At 45.4% G+C, this 20,326-nt stretch overlaps 1 protein-coding gene across 5 annotated transcripts; it reads right to left on the bottom strand.

Annotated features, from left to right (window-relative positions):
• Positions 1–1,274: 1,274 nt before the first annotated feature.
• DNAJA4 (DnaJ heat shock protein family (Hsp40) member A4) lies at positions 1,275–15,708 on the bottom strand. 5 transcript variants are annotated; one of them, XM_074296456.1, is made up of 8 exons: positions 15,266–15,708; positions 14,370–14,508; positions 9,832–10,012; positions 7,858–7,962; positions 6,885–7,112; positions 5,218–5,448; positions 1,649–1,749; positions 1,275–1,561 (listed from the first exon to the last, which is right to left on the bottom strand). In XM_074296456.1, the coding sequence occupies exons 1-8, from the start codon at positions 15,337–15,339 to the stop codon at positions 1,346–1,348; spliced, it is 1,275 nt and encodes a 424-aa protein (XP_074152557.1). In that variant the 5' UTR covers positions 15,340–15,708; the 3' UTR covers positions 1,275–1,345. The 5 variants fall into 5 exon arrangements, with proteins under 5 accessions (XP_074152557.1, XP_074152560.1, XP_074152558.1 ...); XM_074296459.1 differs by lacking the exon at positions 15,266–15,708 and adding an exon at positions 14,728–14,820; XM_074296457.1 differs by lacking the exon at positions 15,266–15,708 and adding an exon at positions 14,754–14,819 and having other exon boundaries at positions 14,370–14,701.
• Between the last annotated feature and the right edge of the window lie 4,618 nt (positions 15,709–20,326).

Below are 20,326 nucleotides of genomic sequence, written 5' to 3'. Positions count from 1 at the left end.
TTTAGCCACTGTAGCTAAGGATATTGTACCTAAATCGGGTCTGTTTCTGTAGGGTTATCTTGTGTTTGGCATTTTAAAATTTACTAGAGATTGGAAAGACTTTGATGATTCCTGTTTTAAAGTCAGTAGTAACACCTTGATTGTATGTGCTTGTCCACTGAAACAAATGCTAGTCAGTCTGTCCTTTTTTCAGAGTGGCTGCATTTTATCCCTTTCAATGGAAATTCAGTGGAATTTAGTGGGTAGTGCAAGGTTAGAGAGAGATGATGGGTTGGTAGTAAAGCTGGGAGATGACCCACTAACGGCCAGTAAAAACTTTGTCAGAGAATCGCATGAGGGGGGAAGCCCTAGGGTGTAGGGTGGGCCCACTGACCTGCTCTCTGCCCCGTAGGAAAAGCAGAACAGAAAGAGATGCCTTCGTGTGAGTACAGAAGCAAACTTACTCGCCTTTTTTTTAAAAAGTTAAAATTTTATAGCACAGATTAAGTGAAAGAAGTGACAAACATCAACTTGCTGAACAGAGAAGTACTATTGATTTACAGAACTTGACAGATTGTCCTGAAGCCCCTCAGGGAAGGAAACCTCTCCACCCCCAAGCCTCAAAAAGGGTCCCACATTTGTTGCCAGAAAAAGAGCAACCAGATGGCCATAGGGATGCAGAAAGGTGTTCTCTCCAGGGAAGTGCTTCGGCCTGGCTGGCATTAGGCTGGTGTCAGACAGTGCAGAACAGGCCCCAGGCAGCCGGGGGGCTGCAGGCATATGCACTTGTCCCTATCACCTCCAAACGGGCAGGCTTGGCTTTTTGCTTCCACCAACTAACATGTTGGAAAAATTATTGGTGGTACAAGAATCCAATCTAAAAGTGCCTGGTCCCCCACGAAGGTGGGCCTGGGACTCCCATCCCAACCCATCCCAGTGAGGCAAGGGGGTGTGCCGGGGGCGCACGGCGGTGGGGGAGATATGGCGGTAGCGCTGGCCACCCTGGGCGAGGGTGGGGGCGTAACCACCCTTTGGCTCCAGCTGTGCTCTGGGGTTAGGACTGATATCTGAGAGCCTCCACTTTCAATCAGGGGCTTCTTAAGGCTACAACCTGGAAGTGTAAATGAAAAGATTCCATATGCAGACTAGATGTGATTTACACTTAAAAACATTTAAATATAAATTAAGCTATAACTTAAGATACAACCAAAAAGGGGGACACTCAGCAGCAGTTCCTTGTGCTGAACATATACATACATACTATACATACACACACAGGACACCCCAAACACGAGGCCATTAAAGCGATGCCATTTTCATTGTGCCAACTTTACATTCATCAGTTTGCTAGTCCGCACACGCCACGTCACGCTGTCTGGCACTGCACTCCCGCCCTGGGGCCCTCGTCGTCTTCTTCATACGCTTCCGCGCTGTGGCGCCAGTTTTGTTCACTGGGGTTAAATTCCTTGAGTTCTACTTGATCCATGTCATCCGTGATTCTTATTTTTTGTCGCGGCGGAAGTAAAGCTTCTAACTGAGGCAATTTTTCTTGGGGGAGCCAGTGTTTTTCGGGAAAGATAACCTATATGTTGAGGGGGAAAGTCCATATAAATGGAGGGGGAAAGGCTGTCACTGGAACAAATTTCTTGTCATAAGAGGAATCACTTACCAAGAACTGTATGATGAGAGAGCCTTTCTCTAATGGTGCTTTATAGATGGGCATGCCTTCATTACGTACACATTTCAAGTCACCATGCTTTATCACTTCACCTGCCCATGAGAGGTTGGTTTTATTAGGAACGATTAATCTCAGACTCCACAATACATCTGACTACGACCTCCATAATCAGATGTCAGTGAGGGGAAAGGGGAGGTGGGCTTGCAGCCTTGCGCACATATAATGTACCAGAAAGTCTGCAAGATTGGGAAACTTTGGCCACACCCACACTTTTCACAAATATTCAGACACAAAACTTTAGGAACTTCTGTGCTACCCGTTAGAGTAGCAGTCAGGTTGAGAACAGGGTCAGCCATCTGAGAAAGGCTGGCTATAGAAGCTGCCGAGATAACACCGAGTATCTCACGGTTAATGGGGGCCCTCACAAGAGGGCATATACACATCTCAATGACACATTTTTGAGAGCTTTCCCCTTTGCATTTGCCTTCCAAAAGTCTAACCACATATTTCATCCATATACTCTGGGAAGGGGGTTAGAGGATACAATATTAAGCCTCTGAATTCAGCCTAGGATAATAGTGATGGTCACTAAGTTACCACAAGCATATAAGAGGAAGCAAACAGGGCTCCTAACAAAGTAATAATGCAAGAGGATCAGTCTCATTAGATGAGCAAAGGTGACTGTGCTATAAATACTATTAGTATACACACCAGCAGTGAAGCCTCATGTGGATGGATAAAATTCAGTCTAAAAACACTGGAAAATAACTACTGTGGATATGATTTTTAAAAAAATCTCAATTTCTAGTGGTTTGATTATATGAGTTGGAGGCACCTTTGGGACCTGGATGTTTTCTACCTTTCATTCAGGTGGAAAAGCCTTTGGCAAGATCCCCATCACCAAGGAGCCAAGAGGGACTATTAGCCCCTAAGTAATAAGCAAATTCTAATTTCTAGAGCCAAAAGCGGCTTCCCCATCTGAAACCATAAGCTATAACTAGAGGGTTGCCAGTAAGATTCAGAGCACTCTTAGTTTGAGCAAAGTAAGATTAAAAACAACAAAAAAAAATACCCACAAATTACCCACAAATATAGGTCAAGAGACCTACCATGACAGTAAAGAAGAAAACTAGAAGTTTTAACTGATCTCAAGCTTGAGTTAATTATATGCCATTGCTGGGTTTTTTGTTTGTAGTTTTTTGTGTGTCAGTGTACTTTTAAAAAGGCTCTGATAAAGATGCACAGTATTCTGGTCATTGGTTTACACTTAGCTTAACACACTGGGTTGTACTTTTTAGAGAAAGCAAGCAGGGGCCTGCCGACTCTAGCCTGAGGACCAAATGTAGCTTCTGCTGTTTTGTCCAGCCATTTTGCTAATAAGGTGTTTGTTTTTTAAAAGCAGCAAGGGTATAGTTAACTTTAAGTCTGCTTAAACTTCTAGGCATTTCTTCCACATAGTCAAGTCTGTTTTGCCCCAAATCATTCCCTTGTACAAATATACTGTTCTGGGATTTACTTTTACTTAAAAAACTATTGCGTCAAAAATTGTAATTTTAAAAAATCCAACTCCCAAGAAACTAATGCCCATATGAATTGAGGAATAAAATGAAGTATTAGCATGGAAACATGGTTTCCTATAGAGTAACAGCTGGATATCTTATAACATAGGAATACATCATAGAAATCCTGCCTTAACTATTATTAGAATTCCTGTGACATGTTCTGAGGAAATGATTCCTTAAGAGACTTGTGCTGGGAATGTAACATATTATATAGAAAGCTACTCTAGAAATGGCACCATGTATTCTTGCTGCTTGAGTAAAGAGTAAAAAATGTTGAGAATTAAATTTCTGTCCTACCATCATTTTGTTTTCCAACCCCAAAATACCTCCAAACTTGTCCTTTTGTGTGTGTGTGTGTGTGACAAGCTTGGTCCTCTTTTAATTTGATGGCTTGTGTTGTTTTGGAGAAGATGGGATGAGAAGGGTGGGCCTGTTACTGTAGGGTGGGCATTACTATAATAATGAACATGGAAAATTTAACAAGGAGAATTAAGGAAAGAAAGGAAAGATGAATGCTGTCCTCAGGAAACACAAGATTTCCATGCAGGTAGATTTTCAAACTTTTAATAGCTTATTTCTTTAAATATTGAAACCTGATTTTCAGCATTTCTGATGGAAATCTTTTTTAAAATGGTCCTTTTAAAAAACTTCTTTACTTTCTTTAAGGAACATTGAACACAGCCCTTTATGACTTGAGACTTAAGAGACAAATACAGTAAGACTTAGGCTTCATTGAGACACATTGAGCTAAGTATAGACTATCCCAAGATGATTGTAGGTTTTGAGTTCTTGTATCTGTTTAGCTTTTCCATCTGTATTCAGTGTCTCTGTTAACTTCTTACTGCTAACACTGTGATTACTTCTAGCAGTGTGCCCTTCTCCCTTTTCCGATTTACTCTGAACTTAAAACTACACAGCTGGAACTTGCTAGAATTATATCTTGGTTCTTTACTGTGTCAGTCTGGGAAGCTGATCTTTCTAGATGGGTACATCTGAGTGCAAATGAAGGAAAGGAGAGACACGGGGGGTCTGGAGAACTACGAGAAAGAAATGGGAGAGAAAATGGAGAAAAGAGGAAGAAAAGGATGAGAGAATTCTGTTAAGCAGTTGTCTGTTTTTGTGGGCTCAAATCTAGACATTTTTCTGCTTTTCTACCTGCCTCCATCAGCAGCAGTTTCACTAAGTTCTCCCAGCAGGTTTTCACTTGAGGTTTCAGTGCCTCTGAGCCAGGCCCCAGAGTAGCAGGGAGCACAGGGCACCTGGCTCCTGGAGGGAGCAGTTAAGATCCCTCCTTCCCCCACTGCTTGGAAGCTTAGGATCACCCACACTGTGTTTAGGGGAGAACAGATGACAGAACACCAGAGAAGAGATGAAAGGAGGCTCTTTGGAGAGGGCCCGTCGGTTCTGAGCGTCCCATCCATTGTCACTTTTAGTTCTGAGCTGCAAGACGGCATTACCCAGTTGGGGCTCTGATCGCCATTTCATTCGTCCTCCTCTTTCTCTAACCCTTGATCCTTAACATGAAGACTGATCTAAATGGTACGGACACATTAACTAACCGAGGGGAAAATCATCACGACCGAGGCAACACCAGAGAGAAAACCTGTTTCAAAATGTCTCCAGAACCTCTCCTCTGAACCTTCGCACTAAGCCTTGTGACCCATTTCCATAGGAAGGCTTGGGTTCAACTGGATATGGAAGTCACTTCACGATAAACTAAAGTGTACGCTAGGGGCCATGTCAGGAAAATGGCTTTGTTTTTACTTTTTACCACCCAGAGGCTGGGGGAGGTGAAAGTCTGTGGAAGGATCAGCCTTACCTAGGGCTGTTGGAAACAAAAACATGGCCTGATGTCAGTAGTGTCGTCTTCTCATGGGGAAGAACAAAAAAGGGTGGGGGGGAGGACAGCAAGGGCGCTGTTGACTGAAGCTGAAGGGGACCCGGCAGGTGAACATATAGAGCACAAAAAGAGCAACATTTACCTACCGCCAAGCTCACCTGACTTAGAAGTTATTACAAGAGTTCGATTATCCAGAGTTTTTATCGTCTTTTTGAAACCACACAAAGCTTCAGTGAGCTGAATTTTCATTTTCATTATCAAGTCATGGCCTCTTCTCTGAAAGACACCATGATCCTTCTGATCAAGCACAATGATGACATCACCAGGCTCCAGCTCAGGCTCCTGATCTCCTTCTCCATGAAACATAATCTTTTGTCCATCTTTCATACCTAGGAAACATCACCCCTCATTGGTTAACCATTTTCTCAAATACCCTATTTTTTGTAAGACTTTTTTCAAGGAGGGTGGAAGGGATAAACATTTGTATCATCCCTACTGTTACCTGCTGCTGCTCACTGTGCTGAACCCTTAAATACCATTTCATCTTCTTGGGAGGGAGTGCTATTATCATCCCCATTTTACAGTTGAGGAAACCAAAGCAGACAGAAGTGACTTGACAGCTAAGTGTCTGATTTGATCTTGAGGCCTCCCTTTCTCTAGGCCCAGGTCTGTCCACTGGGCCTCCCTGACTCCAGGCCCAGGTCTGTCCACTGGGCCTCCCTGACTCCAGGCCCAGGTCTGTGACTGGGCCTCCCTGACTCCAGGCCCAGGTCTGTCCACCAGGCTTCCCTGACTCCAGGCCTATGTCTATTCACTGAGCCTTCACGGGCGTCTCTTTAATGCCCTCCCTAGAAGGGCGCTGGGATTGTCAGTAGCTCTTTTCAGATGGAAGTTTTGTAATAAAGCGAGGCCGTGCAGCCCCGTTAACTCAGTCTTGGGTAGGACTAATGTGTGTGTCTGCCATCTGGGTTTGTTCGCAGGGCTCACTCCCAATCCTTGTTTTGGGATATGTGTACCTGACACTAATGGGAGTTAAGCACCTTGCCCAGGTCCCTTAGCTGTCCGTGTCCAGTGTCTGAGGCCAGATTTGAGGTCGGTCCTCCCGCCTCTGGGGCCATGCTTTAGTCACTGAGCCGCCTAGCTGCCCTGACACTATTACTCCAAGCACAGTAGTGCTGACATGCAGGCAGAGGTCATTTATATTTAAAGGCAACGCTGGACTTTCTGTTCCTGAGTTTTCTACTTTCTTCAGTATTTGGCTTCGGTAGGACTGTTTTTTTATAGAAGGTACCCCTTACATCGAGTAGGCTGTTCTTTTGTAGTTTGAAAGAGGTGGTGCTGTTGCCCAATAGACATCAAGAAAGGCACTGGGATGAGTAGATGGAACAGGAAGGGCTAGTACAGGGAAGCAGCTTCCGGGAGCCCAGGGACAGAAATCTAAGATCTCTCCCCAGGCAGAAGAGGGAGAAATGCTACAGGAAGTCAGCTCCGGAGCGGGGTGGGGTTCTGGTCACCTGGACTGATCTAAGCTTGTGATCGAGTCAGAAAAGCGGGGGGGACAGACCGACTGCCGCTATTCACAAAAAAGTCCTGGTGTCTGTGAGAGCTACAAGAAGCATTCATGGCACTGCAAGGAAAACCTGACAAAATCTCCACCAGACTTTATTTCTCCATCTTGTGTTTAACTGGCTCAGGGCAGAACCTTCTGTGACGATGGGGGTTTGAGTCCTCGGGTCCTTGGAGCCGACTTGGACGGCCAGACGATCAGTGGGGAAAGAAAGTCGTGAGTGGGGTTGGGAGGCAGATGGCCTCTTGGGGGCCTCACCTTTTTCTATGTGAACTTCTATAATTTTTTTCTCTCTTACAACTTTACAGCCATTACAGTTCTCACACCGGTCCTTGGGGTTGATGCGTTCACCTTGGCCTTTACATTCTAGACACACTGTCTGAATCTGTTGGACCATTCCTGGCCCAATCTGCTGGATGTGAATTTGCATTCCTCTCCCTTTGCAGATGGGGCACTTTTCAACGGATCCCTTTTTCCCACCAATTCCTAGGGGAAGCAAAACAAAAATGAAATTTATGATCTCAGTTAATCAGAGCAAAAAATTCTGAGTTACGGGAGTGGTCAGTTATATTTTGACTGTTCCTTTGAAAATATTGCATACAGAATGAAATGGAAGACCCAAGTTAAAGAAACAACTGCCTAAAATAGCTATATAAAACTGAATAAAATATTTTCTTTTGGTCTAACATCTTGAAGACCACCTTGAAATTAGGGGTTTTTGGTGGTGGTTCAGTTTTCCATCATGTCCATTTCTTCCCTTTTTTTTGGGGGGGGGTGGAGAGTCTCTTGGGAGAGATAGTGGAGTTATTTGTCATTTCCTTCTCAATTTACAAGGTTTACAGAGCCAATAAGTGTCTGATGCCAGATTTGAACTCTGGAAGATGAGTCTTCTTGACTTTGGATCCAACTCTCATTTGTTGCTCCCCACCCCCCAGGTTTTTTTTTTTTGGTTAAAAAAAAACTGAGGTACATTTTAAAAATTTGTATAAATAAACACAAACTTTAAATAGCATAAAATTTCAGTTTGGCAATAGTAAATTTTTTCAGGTAGTAAATTTATACTTTGTAAAAAAAAAGCAAGCTAATAATGAAGAATGCGTGTGTGTGTGTGTGTGTGTGTGTGTGTGTGTGTGTGTGTGTGTGGTGTTTCACTTTATTACTTTACAACATATATACATTTGACTAAATTCTGGGAAATATTCCTTTCCTTCCCCCTCCCCCAATTCATTACCTTCACATTTTTCACAAATTACATTTTTCTGGAGTGCTAGTTTCCTTGTAACTCCATTATATATGTCTTCGAGCGTTACAGACAACTGATGCACGACATTTTTGCCTTCCAAGAAAAAGTACATAAATGTAAGAGCAAATGCATTAGGAAGCCTCATCATTCAAGCTTAATATGAATCGCCCTAAAAAAGGCCAATGTTTTTATCTTATCTCATGTTTTTCTTCAGCCAACATGGGAATAAACTCAGAGAATTTTTCCATCTCTAATTTCTGTGAATTAAGCTCTTCTAGTCACTTTTTTGGATCCCACATCTTAGTTTTAGCTAAAAATTAAACTACATTGTACGTTAATTTTCTTAGAGCAAATTTGAGTTAGGTCGTTCTGTGACTCAATGTAAAATATTAAATCAACATAAACAACATTTAAATAAGGAGCCCACAAAATCCTGATAAACACTTAGTTGCAATTTATTTCAGGAAAGTAAAAACCAGACTTCCTAAATCACTAAACAAGACTTTTTTTAGCATATAAAATATATGTTGTCTTAATGAATCTATCATTTATCATTTACTTCTCAGTCACATTTTTATAAATTTTTAAAAGCTTAATGGTTTTGTAGGAAGCAAAGAACTATCACAGGTTAAAGGAAATGTACCCTAATCATTGTTTGGGATGTAGTACATTACAATAATTCTAATTTAAAAGATATACATTTTAGTATTCTTTGCAAATGATAATCTTAAACTCTGGTTAGTAAGTGAAAATAAGTACACTTATAAATGTCTGACTTTATTGAAGGTCAAATATTCAAGGCCACAATCAAAAAAAATTAAAAAGTTTTCTCAGCAGTTTTTAAAAAAAAGAGTATTTATAATTGCTAAATAATTCTAATGAATTGCTAATTTGTTTTTCCCAGCTGTAAATTAGATTATAAATGGATTAATTGAAGCCTAGAAGGGGAGTGGAATGAGGGGATATGGTACATTGAGAAATAGCAGAGACACCATCCAGAAACAAATTGCTATGAAAAGCATAAGTCTGGGGCCCACTTAGTGTACCCTTCACAACATTTCCATAGCTACTGAAGGTATACTACAGAATTATCCCACCCTATAATCAAGTTCATTAACTGGTTTACTTCTTCCATCAGAAGTAAAGGTGGGAGGTGGGGAGAAGCTTCAGTTAGAATATTCACCTTGCAGAATACTTCATTCCCCAGTAAAAGATCAATGAGACTTTATTTTCTACCCTGAACACAAGGTGGGCAGAGCTCAGCAACCAGGAAAGCTGACTGAAGTAAAGTAGCATTTATTTAAGCAACAGATAGGTACCAGGTACTAAGCAACTAATTGTGTTGGTATATGGGTAAGACATTTAAAACAGCTACCACCACAACAAACTCCTAGTGGAGGGGAGGGGAAGGAGGCTATCTGGTTTCTAAGCAATTTTTTTGCAAACAGAGGTTTGTAACCTGTTTGGGGGGAAGGGTGGTACTGACATTGGCAGGCTCGTGACAACCTATGGACTGATTTTCTCAAAATAATGCTTGTTGTTTACATTTGGAATTGAAGAAAGTATTAAATCTCATTTGTTAGTGAAAATAAAAAATAAACTTGTCTCATCCAAGTTCACAGCTCCCCACCAAAATCTATTCCTGTATTTCCCACAATCCTTGTTCTAAAAGGAGTATTTTAATCTCCATGTTAGTAAACCAAAGAATACCTAATAATCTAAATATAAAACATCCTATTTCTTATACTCAATATTACCCATGATAATTTAATCAGAAGATATTAGATACCACATACTTTATTATAATTTATAATTATATACTATTATATAAAAATACATAGAAGTTCAGTCTTTTTAATATCATTTATTACCAACTCAAATTGAGTAAGGGCCCTTGCATGTATAATTCTGGCCAATTTAAGACTTTTAACCTTGGGGAAAAGAAACCCAGAAATCATTTACCTCTTCTCTCTCTGGTCATCCGCCCTCCACCGCCAAAGAACATGTCAAAAATGTCCATGGGTGATGAGAAGTTGCCAGTTGTGGTGCCTCCTTCTTTAATAGCCTGCTCCCCACCCTGGTCATAAATTTCCCTTTTCTTTACATCTGAAAGTACTTCATAAGCCTGGGAGATGAGTTTAAACTTGGGAAACAAAAACAATAAAAATAATCAGAGACTGAGTTGAACAGCGGAGTAAAAGCAGTTTTGCTTTTCCAAAAACAGTAGCTTATTTGTGACCAATTTTTCAAGCATCAGATTACATAAATTTGGTTTCACATTATACGATATTTAAATATACTTGTGAATTTTGTACCTTCAAAAATGTTGTACATTATTTCTTTAAGGAAGTAGCTATTATCGGCCCCTTTTGCATTTAGGTGATCCACGTAGCACCTTAAAGAACCTAAAGAGAATCAGGACTATGGAACTGAAACTCAGGTCAAGATGCCCTCAAAAACTGGTGAGTCTCATGTTCACAATGGCCAAGTTCATCATAAAAATCATAATGAAAAACATTAAATGACTTCTGGTAAGAATGAGGCTGAGGCTTACAAGCTTGGATAGTTCTAGTACCTTAACTCCCCCCCCCCTTTTTTTTTTTTCACTGTACTTAACAGTTAAGTGCTTTGATAAGTTTGCCCTTCAAACCACTAGTAATTTGTCATTTAAAGGCAAATGTATCAAGAAGTTCACACTTTTAAAATTTCTTGTTGATTGTGAACTTTAAAACAAGCCCAAACATGTTAAAGTCTACAAAGACAGAAAAGAGGGCTGTGCAAGAAATGGAACTTTTTACACATTTTTAAAGTATTTTAAATTGAGCACTAAAGAGTAACAACTTTCCTGCTTATCTATCTTCTAGCACTAGACAGTCTAAATATCATGGCCAAAGAGACAGACAGTAAAAGTGGCCCCAGCAGCATCAGTGTTGCGCCCCACCCAGTAACAGGTCTGAAAGCCTAGAAAAGCTGACTGTTGCATCACAGGTACTATATATTTTGATCCCCCCAGCTAGGCTGCCAGGTCTGGGTGCTTGTAAAGTCTGTACAAAGGGCTTGACCACCAAGCACAGCTTCTAAGCAATGTGGACGCTTAGCAACGGCCCACAACAAGACACAATAAGAAGACCCAAGGCTCCCCTGCCCTGGGAAGAGGGAGACTAGAGGGCTTATTCTCTTTGAATTGCCGACAATAAAAACAAAAACCCAAAAAAACCCAATTGGGGACACCTACGGGGGGTCACAATTATTCCTCACCATTTCCTCCCATAAGAACTCTGGGACACTATTCTCCCTTGTGGAAACCCTCATCTGCTTTTTTGGCTTTTCTATTCACTAAAAGTGCTAGTCTGCTACTCACTTTTCCCGTCTTACGTTAACATGAGGGGTCTGGACTAGGATATAACACGTAATGTTCTTGCCTGTTTCCTCGGCTAAGATACAGCAGTGCTTTCCACTTATGCTTTTCCATAGACTTAGGAAAGAGACATTGGTTGTGGAATGTGAGGACTTGTGTTCCAATTCCAGCTCTTATTTTATTACTACCTGTATTATCTATCTTTAGGGCAAATTCCCTTTATCATCTGTAAAAAATAAAGTTTGGCAGGCCAATCCCTTTCAACTCACCATCTAAGAGAAGGACAAACTGGAAAGGACATGCTAGTCCCTTATTCCTAAACGCCCCCCCCCAAGTCAGAACCATATTTAAACTATTTAAAATATTTAAACTAACCCAGTGAGATAAATTTGGGTAAATTAGGCCATGGGTCAGCCTGGGGTGGGGTGGAGTAAGAGATGTGCACAATGTCTTATAGTTAGATAAAATTTATTTTTAAGTCCCTAAGCCTACTGGAACATAGATTTTAACATTTAATTACGAAAATATTCTAGTATAGCCAAAGAATCATATAAACATCATAAAACAACCTGCACAAATGTTTTCTTAGCAACCCAAGTACCCACAGTCAACCCATAAAGCAAGGATCAGCACTGCCCTCAAGGAATTTGCTTTTCATTAGCAGGGTACAACTTGAAAGAGATGGGACCTCCATGATATCCATTCACAGTAATGAGAATTAACTTAGGGACTTGCTTTTCATTAGCAGGGATAAGTATAATTTCAAAAAAGGTGAGACCTCTGAGATATCTATTCATAATAATGAGAATTTAGTGAATGGGCAAAGCTCAAGGGAAAGAGCACATTCTCTTTGGTTGGGGGGGGAGAAGAAGGGGTTAATATGGAGCTGTACCCATGGGAAAGATTTCTTCAAGAGGGAGGGTTTAAAGCTGAAGATGAATTTATAAGGTATGAGACAACTGGAAGGAGTAAATGGGCCCAGGGAATGAAGGCGATATATGTAAGGAGGCTGGAGCCAGTTTGCACACATGACCTGAAATGCCAGGCAGGTTAAGGATTCTATTTTTTAATCTTGTAGGCAATGAGATTTTTGATCTGAGGATTGATAAGGACTAAATTATGTGCTGTGGAAAAAGCAATCTAATTTAAGACGACCATTTTGGAAAATTACAACTCAATTAGCTTATAAAGCCTTTAAGAATCTTGAATCACATTTTCCAAGGACAAGAAATAAGATCATGGGAGATGCTGACAGTATCTAGAGAGCTGACTAGCAAGCAGCAAACGAGACCTTAAAATGACCCACGTAAGACAAGAGAAAATTAGATGTCCCCTAAATTTAGATGAGAATGAACACAAGTGGACAAGGGACAAGTGGCCTAACAGCAAGTATTTTAAACTTGTGACGATGGCTGCTGTTCACATAAAGCACATGCAGCTAAATATACTCGATGATCACTGCCCCGGCAAATGCTCTGAAGCAGCTCCCACTCTGAAATGAATAAGGCAACAGGTATTTTGATACCAGGGTTGTTTCCATAGGTACTAAACAGGAGTCATGGTTAACCACGGCCAGTTAGCCTGCTTAAAAGTGGCCTCCTGAGCCATCCAGGGCACAGGGCTCCAGACCAAAGGAGAGGGAAAAGCTCCGGGGCTCCAAGTGACAAAACATAAAAGATAAACTCTGTCTCTAAAGGGAAGGAGTGTGACCATGGTGCTTTTCTCCAGGAATTCTGGGTTTGGTTGCTATCCATTTGTTTTCCTTCAAGGGACAGTAAGCATTAAAAAAAAATGTGAAATCTGGCCCTACTACAGAAAGTGTTATTCTTCTGCTCATTTGTTTGAGAAGAGGGGTCTCTGGATCACCCAGGTGGAAAGCGAAGGGAAGCAGCCCCATCCTGAATTTGTCAGAAAACTTTTGCCCCAGGGTCAGTTGCCTCTCAGACAATATCACCGGCTCCACCCCCCCACACACACCCCCATCATCGGGACTTTTAGTGAGAGCACCCATTTCTAGCTTTAACCCGACAAACGGGCCACTAAGCCAGCTCCGGGGCCCAAAAGTGTCACCAAGCCAGCCCCGGGTCCCAAGCGGATCACTGATCCCGTCCTGGCACCTAAACCGATCCCAAAGCTGACTCCGGGACTCAAACGGAACCCAAACGGGTCACTAAGCCAGCCCCGGGACCCAGTCGGGTCACTAAGCCAGCCCCGGGACCCAGTCGGGTCACTAAGCCAGTCCCGGGACCCAGTCGGGTCACTAAGCCAACTCCGGGACCTAAACGGGTCGCAAAGCCAGACCCGAGACCCAAACAGGTCAATAAACCAGCCCCGGGCCGTAAACGGGTCACTAAGCCAGCCTCAACATCTCCCTCCCCCCCCCTCCTCCGGGAGCAGCAATTCAATGTAACAGGCGTGCAACTCTGGGATTTCTGGTTCTCATTTTTACACCTGGCAAAAGGGGGGGGGGGGACGGTACTGCCGGGTCCCTCTTGGGTGAGCAGAGAAAACCTAGTTTTGTCCGGGCTTAATTACTCGTCGAGCCCTGAGTATCCTAACGTATCACATAAGTGAGGTTACTGTTAGACTTTGAAGGGTTTCTTGGCTACTCTGTCCGTTTATAAACGTTTGTGAAAAGTTGCATTTCTGCTGCTTTGATGACCATCCACAGGGAGGCCGGCCCCTCTCCACTCATCCTCTGGGTTTTGTCAAGGTGACAGCTCTGACCCCGACGGAGCCAGCGCGGCTACTCCCGAGGAGAAAAAAAAGATCGTTGGCCCCAGCAGTTCTGCACCTTAAGAAATGCTTGCTAGGGCTGACAGTTACCGGTTGTCCGGGGCCGTCCCGGCGCCCACAGACCACGATTAAACGCGGACTGCTTTTGAGAAAAGTTCCTCCCCTCTCCTCCTCTTGGCGGCTCTGGGCCTCCGGCGCCCGGTGCCCACCGCTCCGGCGGGGCTCCCGTTTCTGGGGTCTCGATAACTAAATATTCCTCCCCCGTCAGCTTTCAACGCCCAGGGCCGGGGCGCGGGACTCCGGCGGAGGCCGGGTCCTCTCCAGCCCTCTCCTTGGTCCTCCTCCACCCGGCCCGGGGCAGGACCCCGAGGTGGGGGGCACCGCTCCTCCCCGCCTCCCCCCTCACCTTCTCGCCTTCGTCCGGGTTCTTATCCGGGTGGTACTTAAGCGCCAGCTTCCGATATGCTTTCTTGATCTCCTCCTGGGGGGCGCTGGGCTTCACCCCCAAGATGTCATAATACTCAGTCTCCTTGACCATCTTGGGGCTGCGGGAAGGGGCGGGGGGTCAGGCGGGCGAAGGAGCCCCGAGGGGCCGGGGAGGGACGGGCCGGACTGCTGAGGAGGAGGAGACGGCGGCGGCGGCGGCGGCGGCGGCGGCTGCCCTGGGGGCACGGACAGCGACCGCCCTCGGACCCGAGTCGGCCTGTCCGCAGCCCCGGCTAGCTCGGGCCCCGGCCCCTGCCCGCAGCCGCAGATCCCCGGGCTCCTGGCAGCGGCCGCGGCCCCCCGCCCGAGGACGGCCCCAGCTGTCGCGGTCGCCTCCCCACCCGCCCCTGTCCCGTGCCTGTACACACACGGCCCCGGGGCTCTTCCGCGGCGGCTTTTATGGGTCGCCGGCGGAAGGTTCCTCCGCGCTCCGGTGACGCCACAGTGCCCTAGAACGTTCGCGGAGGTTCCCGCGGGCGGAGGAACTTCGGTCGGGGTTAGGGAGAGGTTCCCTCCCCTTCCCCCGCAAGGGTTTCCCTCCTCCCCCCGGGGTCTCCCTCCTCCCCAGGGACACCCCCCTCCCCTGGGCACGCCTTCCTCCGGGAATCTCCCTCCCCGGGACACTCCCCTCCCCTTGGGGGGACCCCTGTTCCCGCTGAGGACCCCTCTCCCTCTTGGGACTCCCTGGGACCCTCGTTCCAACTAGAGACCCCTTCCCCTCCTTGAAGTCCCCGAGTCCCCCTCCTTCCCCCCCCCCAAGACCTCCCTTTCCCTCCGGGCCGTACTTCCCCCTCCCCGGCTTCCCGCCCTCCTCACTCAGGTTCCTCGGGGGTTTCCGTTCGTCCTTCCGCCTCCCCCGAGGTCCAGTTCTGCCCGCCGCCCCGGGCCATATCGGCGGCCTCGGGCGGCTTGGCTGCGGTGTCTGCGATAGCGGAGAGCGGGCAGGGGCCCGGGGCCTCAGGTCGGCGGGGCCGGGAGCCACGAGGAGGTGGGGACGGAGCGGAAGGCGACGGCTGCTCGGGCGGCGGCTGGGTGCCGCGGGCCGGGCGGGCCGGGCGGGTGCGGGAGGCAGGGCGGCGGGTGGCAGGGCGGCGGGGCAGCGGGCGTGGAGCCGGCCCCGGCGGGCGGCCGGGCGCGCTCACTCTGGCGGCGGGGTGGGTGCGCGGAGCTCCCTCCGGGCAGGTCTTAGGCGGAGAGAGGGAATACCAGGTGGGGCGAGGTGGGCGGCCCGGGGGCGACTGACCCCCGGCCGGTCTGGTTAGTCGATCCAGCCTGGCCGCCCACCTGGGTGTGGTCCTGCGCGCACCTCTGTGCGGTAGATGGGGCAGGGGTGGGGCACTGATGATGTTGGGGCGGGGGCAGTGACCTAGGGGCCGGCGGGCCCTCGGGCAGCCCCGTGGAAGGCAGGGCACGAATGCCCAAGGGTCACATCTGTTCCAAGGGACCCCGAGACCTCCGGGCAGCCCCCTTCCTTTCCTGGGCAGGAAACTGAGGCCCGGGGAGGGAGCCCAGAGGTCATAAAGTCAGTGGTCCAGGATCCCCGGACGCCACCCACGAGTGCTTTTTTGCGCAAGACCCCTCACCCTGCCTCACCCCTCACCGTGCCTCTGAAAATGGGGGAGGGGTCTTTGTGGGGTTTGGTAACGAGGGGATGGGAGTGATGAGAGAGGAAGCGGGGAGGAGGAGGTTGGCCCAGAGGAGCAGGTGCTGAGTGGGCGAGAAGTGATGGCCGCAGAGAAGAGGCTATGGAGACCGGTAATGGCTGGGAGGATGGGGAAGGGGGAATGTCGGGGAGAAGGTGATGAGAAGGAAAGGGGATTTGGGTTGGGGAGGACGCATGGTGGATAAGGAGGTGGTGATGGGGCAGGAGGGTGGCCGAAAAGGGACGTGCCAAGTATTTAGTGGTGATAAGGCAGGTTGCTGCCCCTGGAAGAGGCGATCTCTTGGAAGCAGCAGAGTGAGATTGGAATGGTGAGTAGAGAGCTTGACTTGGAGGAGCGGTCGTTAGGGGTGTCTCTGGTGAGGGGAAGAGGAGGGTCAGTAACAGAAAACAGGAGGGGGAAGAAATTCGTGATAGGAGTTTGAGCGTGGCGGGGGAGTGAGGATTATGGTCCGAAGCAAGGATGGTGTCGGAGGGTCCTTATGGGAGCAGGTGGATTTCATGTCTGGTGGAGGCTCAGTGCTTAGATTCCAGCAGGAGACTGAAGCAGATTTTGTTTTCACCTCTGTATCAGAAAAATAGTCCCCACACCTGAGAGAGAGCCTAGGTGAATAAAGGAAAGATCCAGGAATTCTGGTTTCCAGGCCCAGGAGAAGAGGTATCATTTAGCAGCTGGTCATCCCTGAGCAGTTCACAACTATTTGCTCCCAGAAAAGAGACAAAGTAGTTGATTATTTATTTAGAGCAAAATGTGGATTTTTTTTTTTTTAAACATAGTTCCATCATGGTCCAAATTTGAGAGATTGCAGCTCAGGAACATCTGGAGCACTCTGAATTTTGCCTTTGTCCCCGAAGAGTTCAGAATCACCCCACAGCAAGACTACCCCGGGTCTTGGGAAGTGAAATATGGGGTTAAAAGGGCGGATGGAAAGTGGCCCCTAAGCTAAGTGTTATCAAATAGAAACAGAATTAGGAACAGTTTAACTCCCAGCTCAGCCCCAGGCTGATCTGAAACCAAAAAACAGTTTCTTTAGGGGACTGGTGGTAGTTGTTGACATCCGCTTAACATTCTAGGAGAAAGTATGCCTTTCTCCTTTTGTGCATTTCTGATTTAGGTTAGTCCCCTTAGTAGTCCCCTTAGTTTTTCCTTTGATTGTGTGTGTGAGAGAGAAGATGAGAGAGAGAGAGAGAGAGAGAGAGAGAGAGAGAGAGAGAGAGAGAGAGAGAGAGAGAGAGAGAGAGAGAGAGAGAGAGAGAGACAGAGAGAGAGAGAGACAGAGAGACAGAGAGAGTCAGAAGACAAGTCAGTGACAGAGAAAGAGACGAGAGAGAGAGAGAGAGAGAGAGAGTTTGTGTGTCCATAATAGTTAACTGGTAGGATCTATACACACACACACACACCCCTTGGTTCCCATGATCTTTATAGTGGAACCTGGTGGTAGGTGGAGTGGAATGGTGAGTTGATTTGGCCAGCTGGTTGAAAGAGCTCTACAGAGAGAACACTGTGGGGTTTAGAAGAAATTATCTACTTGTTTTAAGGAGAGGCAGCATGGTGTAGTGGATAGAGCTGGCCTCCGAGCAGGAAGGTTACAGCCTGCTAGAGAAACAATCACTTAATCTCTCCATGAGCCAGCCAATTTTTAAGTCTCAACTGTAGAGAAAGTGCCTATATCGATATTGGTAGAAAAGGGGCATCCCTGGGGAGCTCCACACATTAACTGACAGATATGGAGAGAAAAAAAATTGAAACTAAAAAAACCCAAACATTTTCCTACAGTTTTCCATTGGCCAGGGAAGTCAGAGAGACTCCTTTAGGTTCTGGTTTCTGCCTTGTTGCTCTGGACTTGGGGACTGTGTCACAAGTGGGTTACCTCTGGTTCTGGGCCACCTTTGCCTGTCAGATGGGGGAGGGGAGGTTTCATTGCCCTGATTCCTGCTCCTTCTCCCACCAAAGATCCCTTGCAGCACATCGCTCCTGTAACCATCCTTCCCCCCTAATGCTCCAAAACTCAGAAAGGAGGTAGAATGGATAGATTGCCAGGCTTATTGGACGAAGGAATCTGAAAGGCCCAGCAATTTCCTCTAGCTACTTCACCTTAAGTGTGGGACAATTGGGCCTAGAATTCTGGGAAAGAATTTTGAAAAGTAGCCTTTAAAGACTGATGTTGCTGAGCCACAATCCTGTTATGGTGCTGCAGGGTGGAGGCAGAACAACCACCCCCAATCAGCCAGTTAATCATTTATTAATCACTTGCTGTGTGCCAGATTTTCACTCTGAGGGATGAGGGTACACAGGAAGCCAATGTGGTATTTGTCAATGGGGAGACCACAGGGAAAACAGCTGTGTACATAGATGATTTACATATAGAGTCTATGTAAGAAAATCTTAGAGGAAAGAGTTTTTTGTAGAGGGGTCAAACTCACAGCCAGCACACAATCCTGATTGTAAAATGTAATTGGGAAATGCTTAGCAAAATAAAAATTTATTAAAACAAAGAAAATGTTAATTTGTGTTTTTTTGTCAACTTGTAGGATTGTTTCTTGAATTTGACTCCCTTGGCCCAGATGATAATTAGGTGGGAGTTCTAAAGTAGGCCTAAGCTCTGTTGTTTTATAGCAAACAGCCCAGAATTCCTGGGCAAGGTTCTTAATTCTATTTGCCTCAGTTTTCTCATCTGTAAAATGAGTCAAAGAAGAAAATGGCAAGCTATTCCAGAATCTCGGCCAACAAAACTCCAAATGGGACTGGGACTGAATCAACAGAACAGCCAGGGGGTCAGATTGGAGCTATTAGGATTGTATGCAGCGGCTATTTTCTCATATTCACCATTTCTTCTAATTTGGTATTGGCTCTGCTTTCTTGAAATGGGATTTGATTTAATTGCACAAACTGGTAGATTCTAAAATGAGTCCCAGCATTGACTGAACAATGAGTGTAAAAAAGTTTTATTTTCTGAGGTGACTTTCAGTGCTTGCCACACAGAGTCCCTTGTCCAGTTGTTTTTGTGATCTGTAGTCACTGAGCATCACTGGGAGAATATCAGTGTTAAACAGATGTGGACTTGGGGGAAGACAGTAGCTTGGAAGCATCTTACTGTACAAACAAATATGTTCTACCCACTGTCCCTCTGTTCGGTTTGTCTCAGTAATTTGCCCATCTGTGATGTCTGTCCACACCGATGGGGCGGCCCACTCAATTGCATATCATAAGCTGGACGACATGCATTTTTCATCAATTTGATTTTTCTCCTGTGTGGGTTACTAGGCTGATCCCTTTTTAGTTGGAAGAGGTTCTGGTGCTCTATGAAAACATTAAGAGCATGAGTGAATCTCATTCTCTACAGGTAACCTTTTGTTCATATGGACTCGGTGTGTGACATCTTCCATGTCAGCAAACAAGTTTGGGGAATTTTTGCCTTGTTTTATGCTTTGATATTGATCATACTCATAGAACCAAGTTATCTCTGTGACTGCTTTTATCAAGAAATCTTTTAGTGCATTTATGGGAAAGATCTAAGACGAAATCTTGGAAGATTACAATTCCACTGAAGCAGATGCTCATTTGAAATCAAACAATACAGCTAGAGCTTAGTTTATATGGACTGTGAAGGTGTGGTCAGCAACAGAAAAGCTTCTGAAAACCCTGGGTTTTTTTTCCCCCAAGGATATACTGAATTTGAAATACCTTTTTTCCTTTCAGTAGAGAATGAAGGGACTGAGGATGGGGGAATTGCAGAAGTGGAATTTGGGATACACATTGTCAGATGCCATTATATAAGTTATCTTTGCTTTAAATGTTTTGTTTTAAGGAAAGATGTGAGAGCAAGGCCTGGGTGGGGAACTTTAAGGGGGAAAATGGTGTAAAACAAAAAATAAAGCATTTTCTTGAAAGGATGTCCTTAATGCATGGATTGATTTATTGGCTATTCTTATCAAGATTTCATTGAGATAAGATATATGTATGGATTCTTACTGTCTTAACTTTTTTTAAAAAAAGATTCAACAAGCTATGTTTGAAGCCTTGTTCTAGGCACTGAGAACATGAAGATTGAGAGAAAATCTAATCCCCTGATTCCAGGACTGCATGTTATATAAAGACAGGGCTGTGTTGTGTGTGATCTTTTTTTCTAGAATCTTGTCACCCTGACTTTTAAAAATTGGTCCCTGGGTGCCTTTAAAATCATGCCTCCAAGACAATTCAGTCTGCATTTCAGGCC

This window comes from Sminthopsis crassicaudata, chromosome 2 (assembly GCF_048593235.1).
Source record: "Sminthopsis crassicaudata isolate SCR6 chromosome 2, ASM4859323v1, whole genome shotgun sequence".
Lineage (NCBI taxonomy): Eukaryota > Metazoa > Chordata > Mammalia > Dasyuromorphia > Dasyuridae > Sminthopsis > Sminthopsis crassicaudata.
Note: the sequence above shows the minus strand (reverse complement) of the source record. Positions and strands in the feature narration are given on the sequence as shown.

Excerpts from the sequence above, each read along its gene's own strand:
- DNAJA4 (XM_074296456.1), bottom strand. The coding sequence starts at position 15,339 with ATGGCCCGGGGCGGCGGGCAGAACTGGACCTCGGGGGAGGCGGAAGGA. Across the intron at positions 14,509-15,265 it reads GAAACCCCCGAGGAACCTGA|CCCCAAGATGGTCAAGGAGA; the intron begins GTGAGGAGGGCG and ends CCCTTCCCGCAG. Across the intron at positions 1,750-5,217 it reads TGTAATAACTTCTAAGTCAG|GTGAAGTGATAAAGCATGGT; the intron begins GTGAGCTTGGCG and ends TCTCATGGGCAG.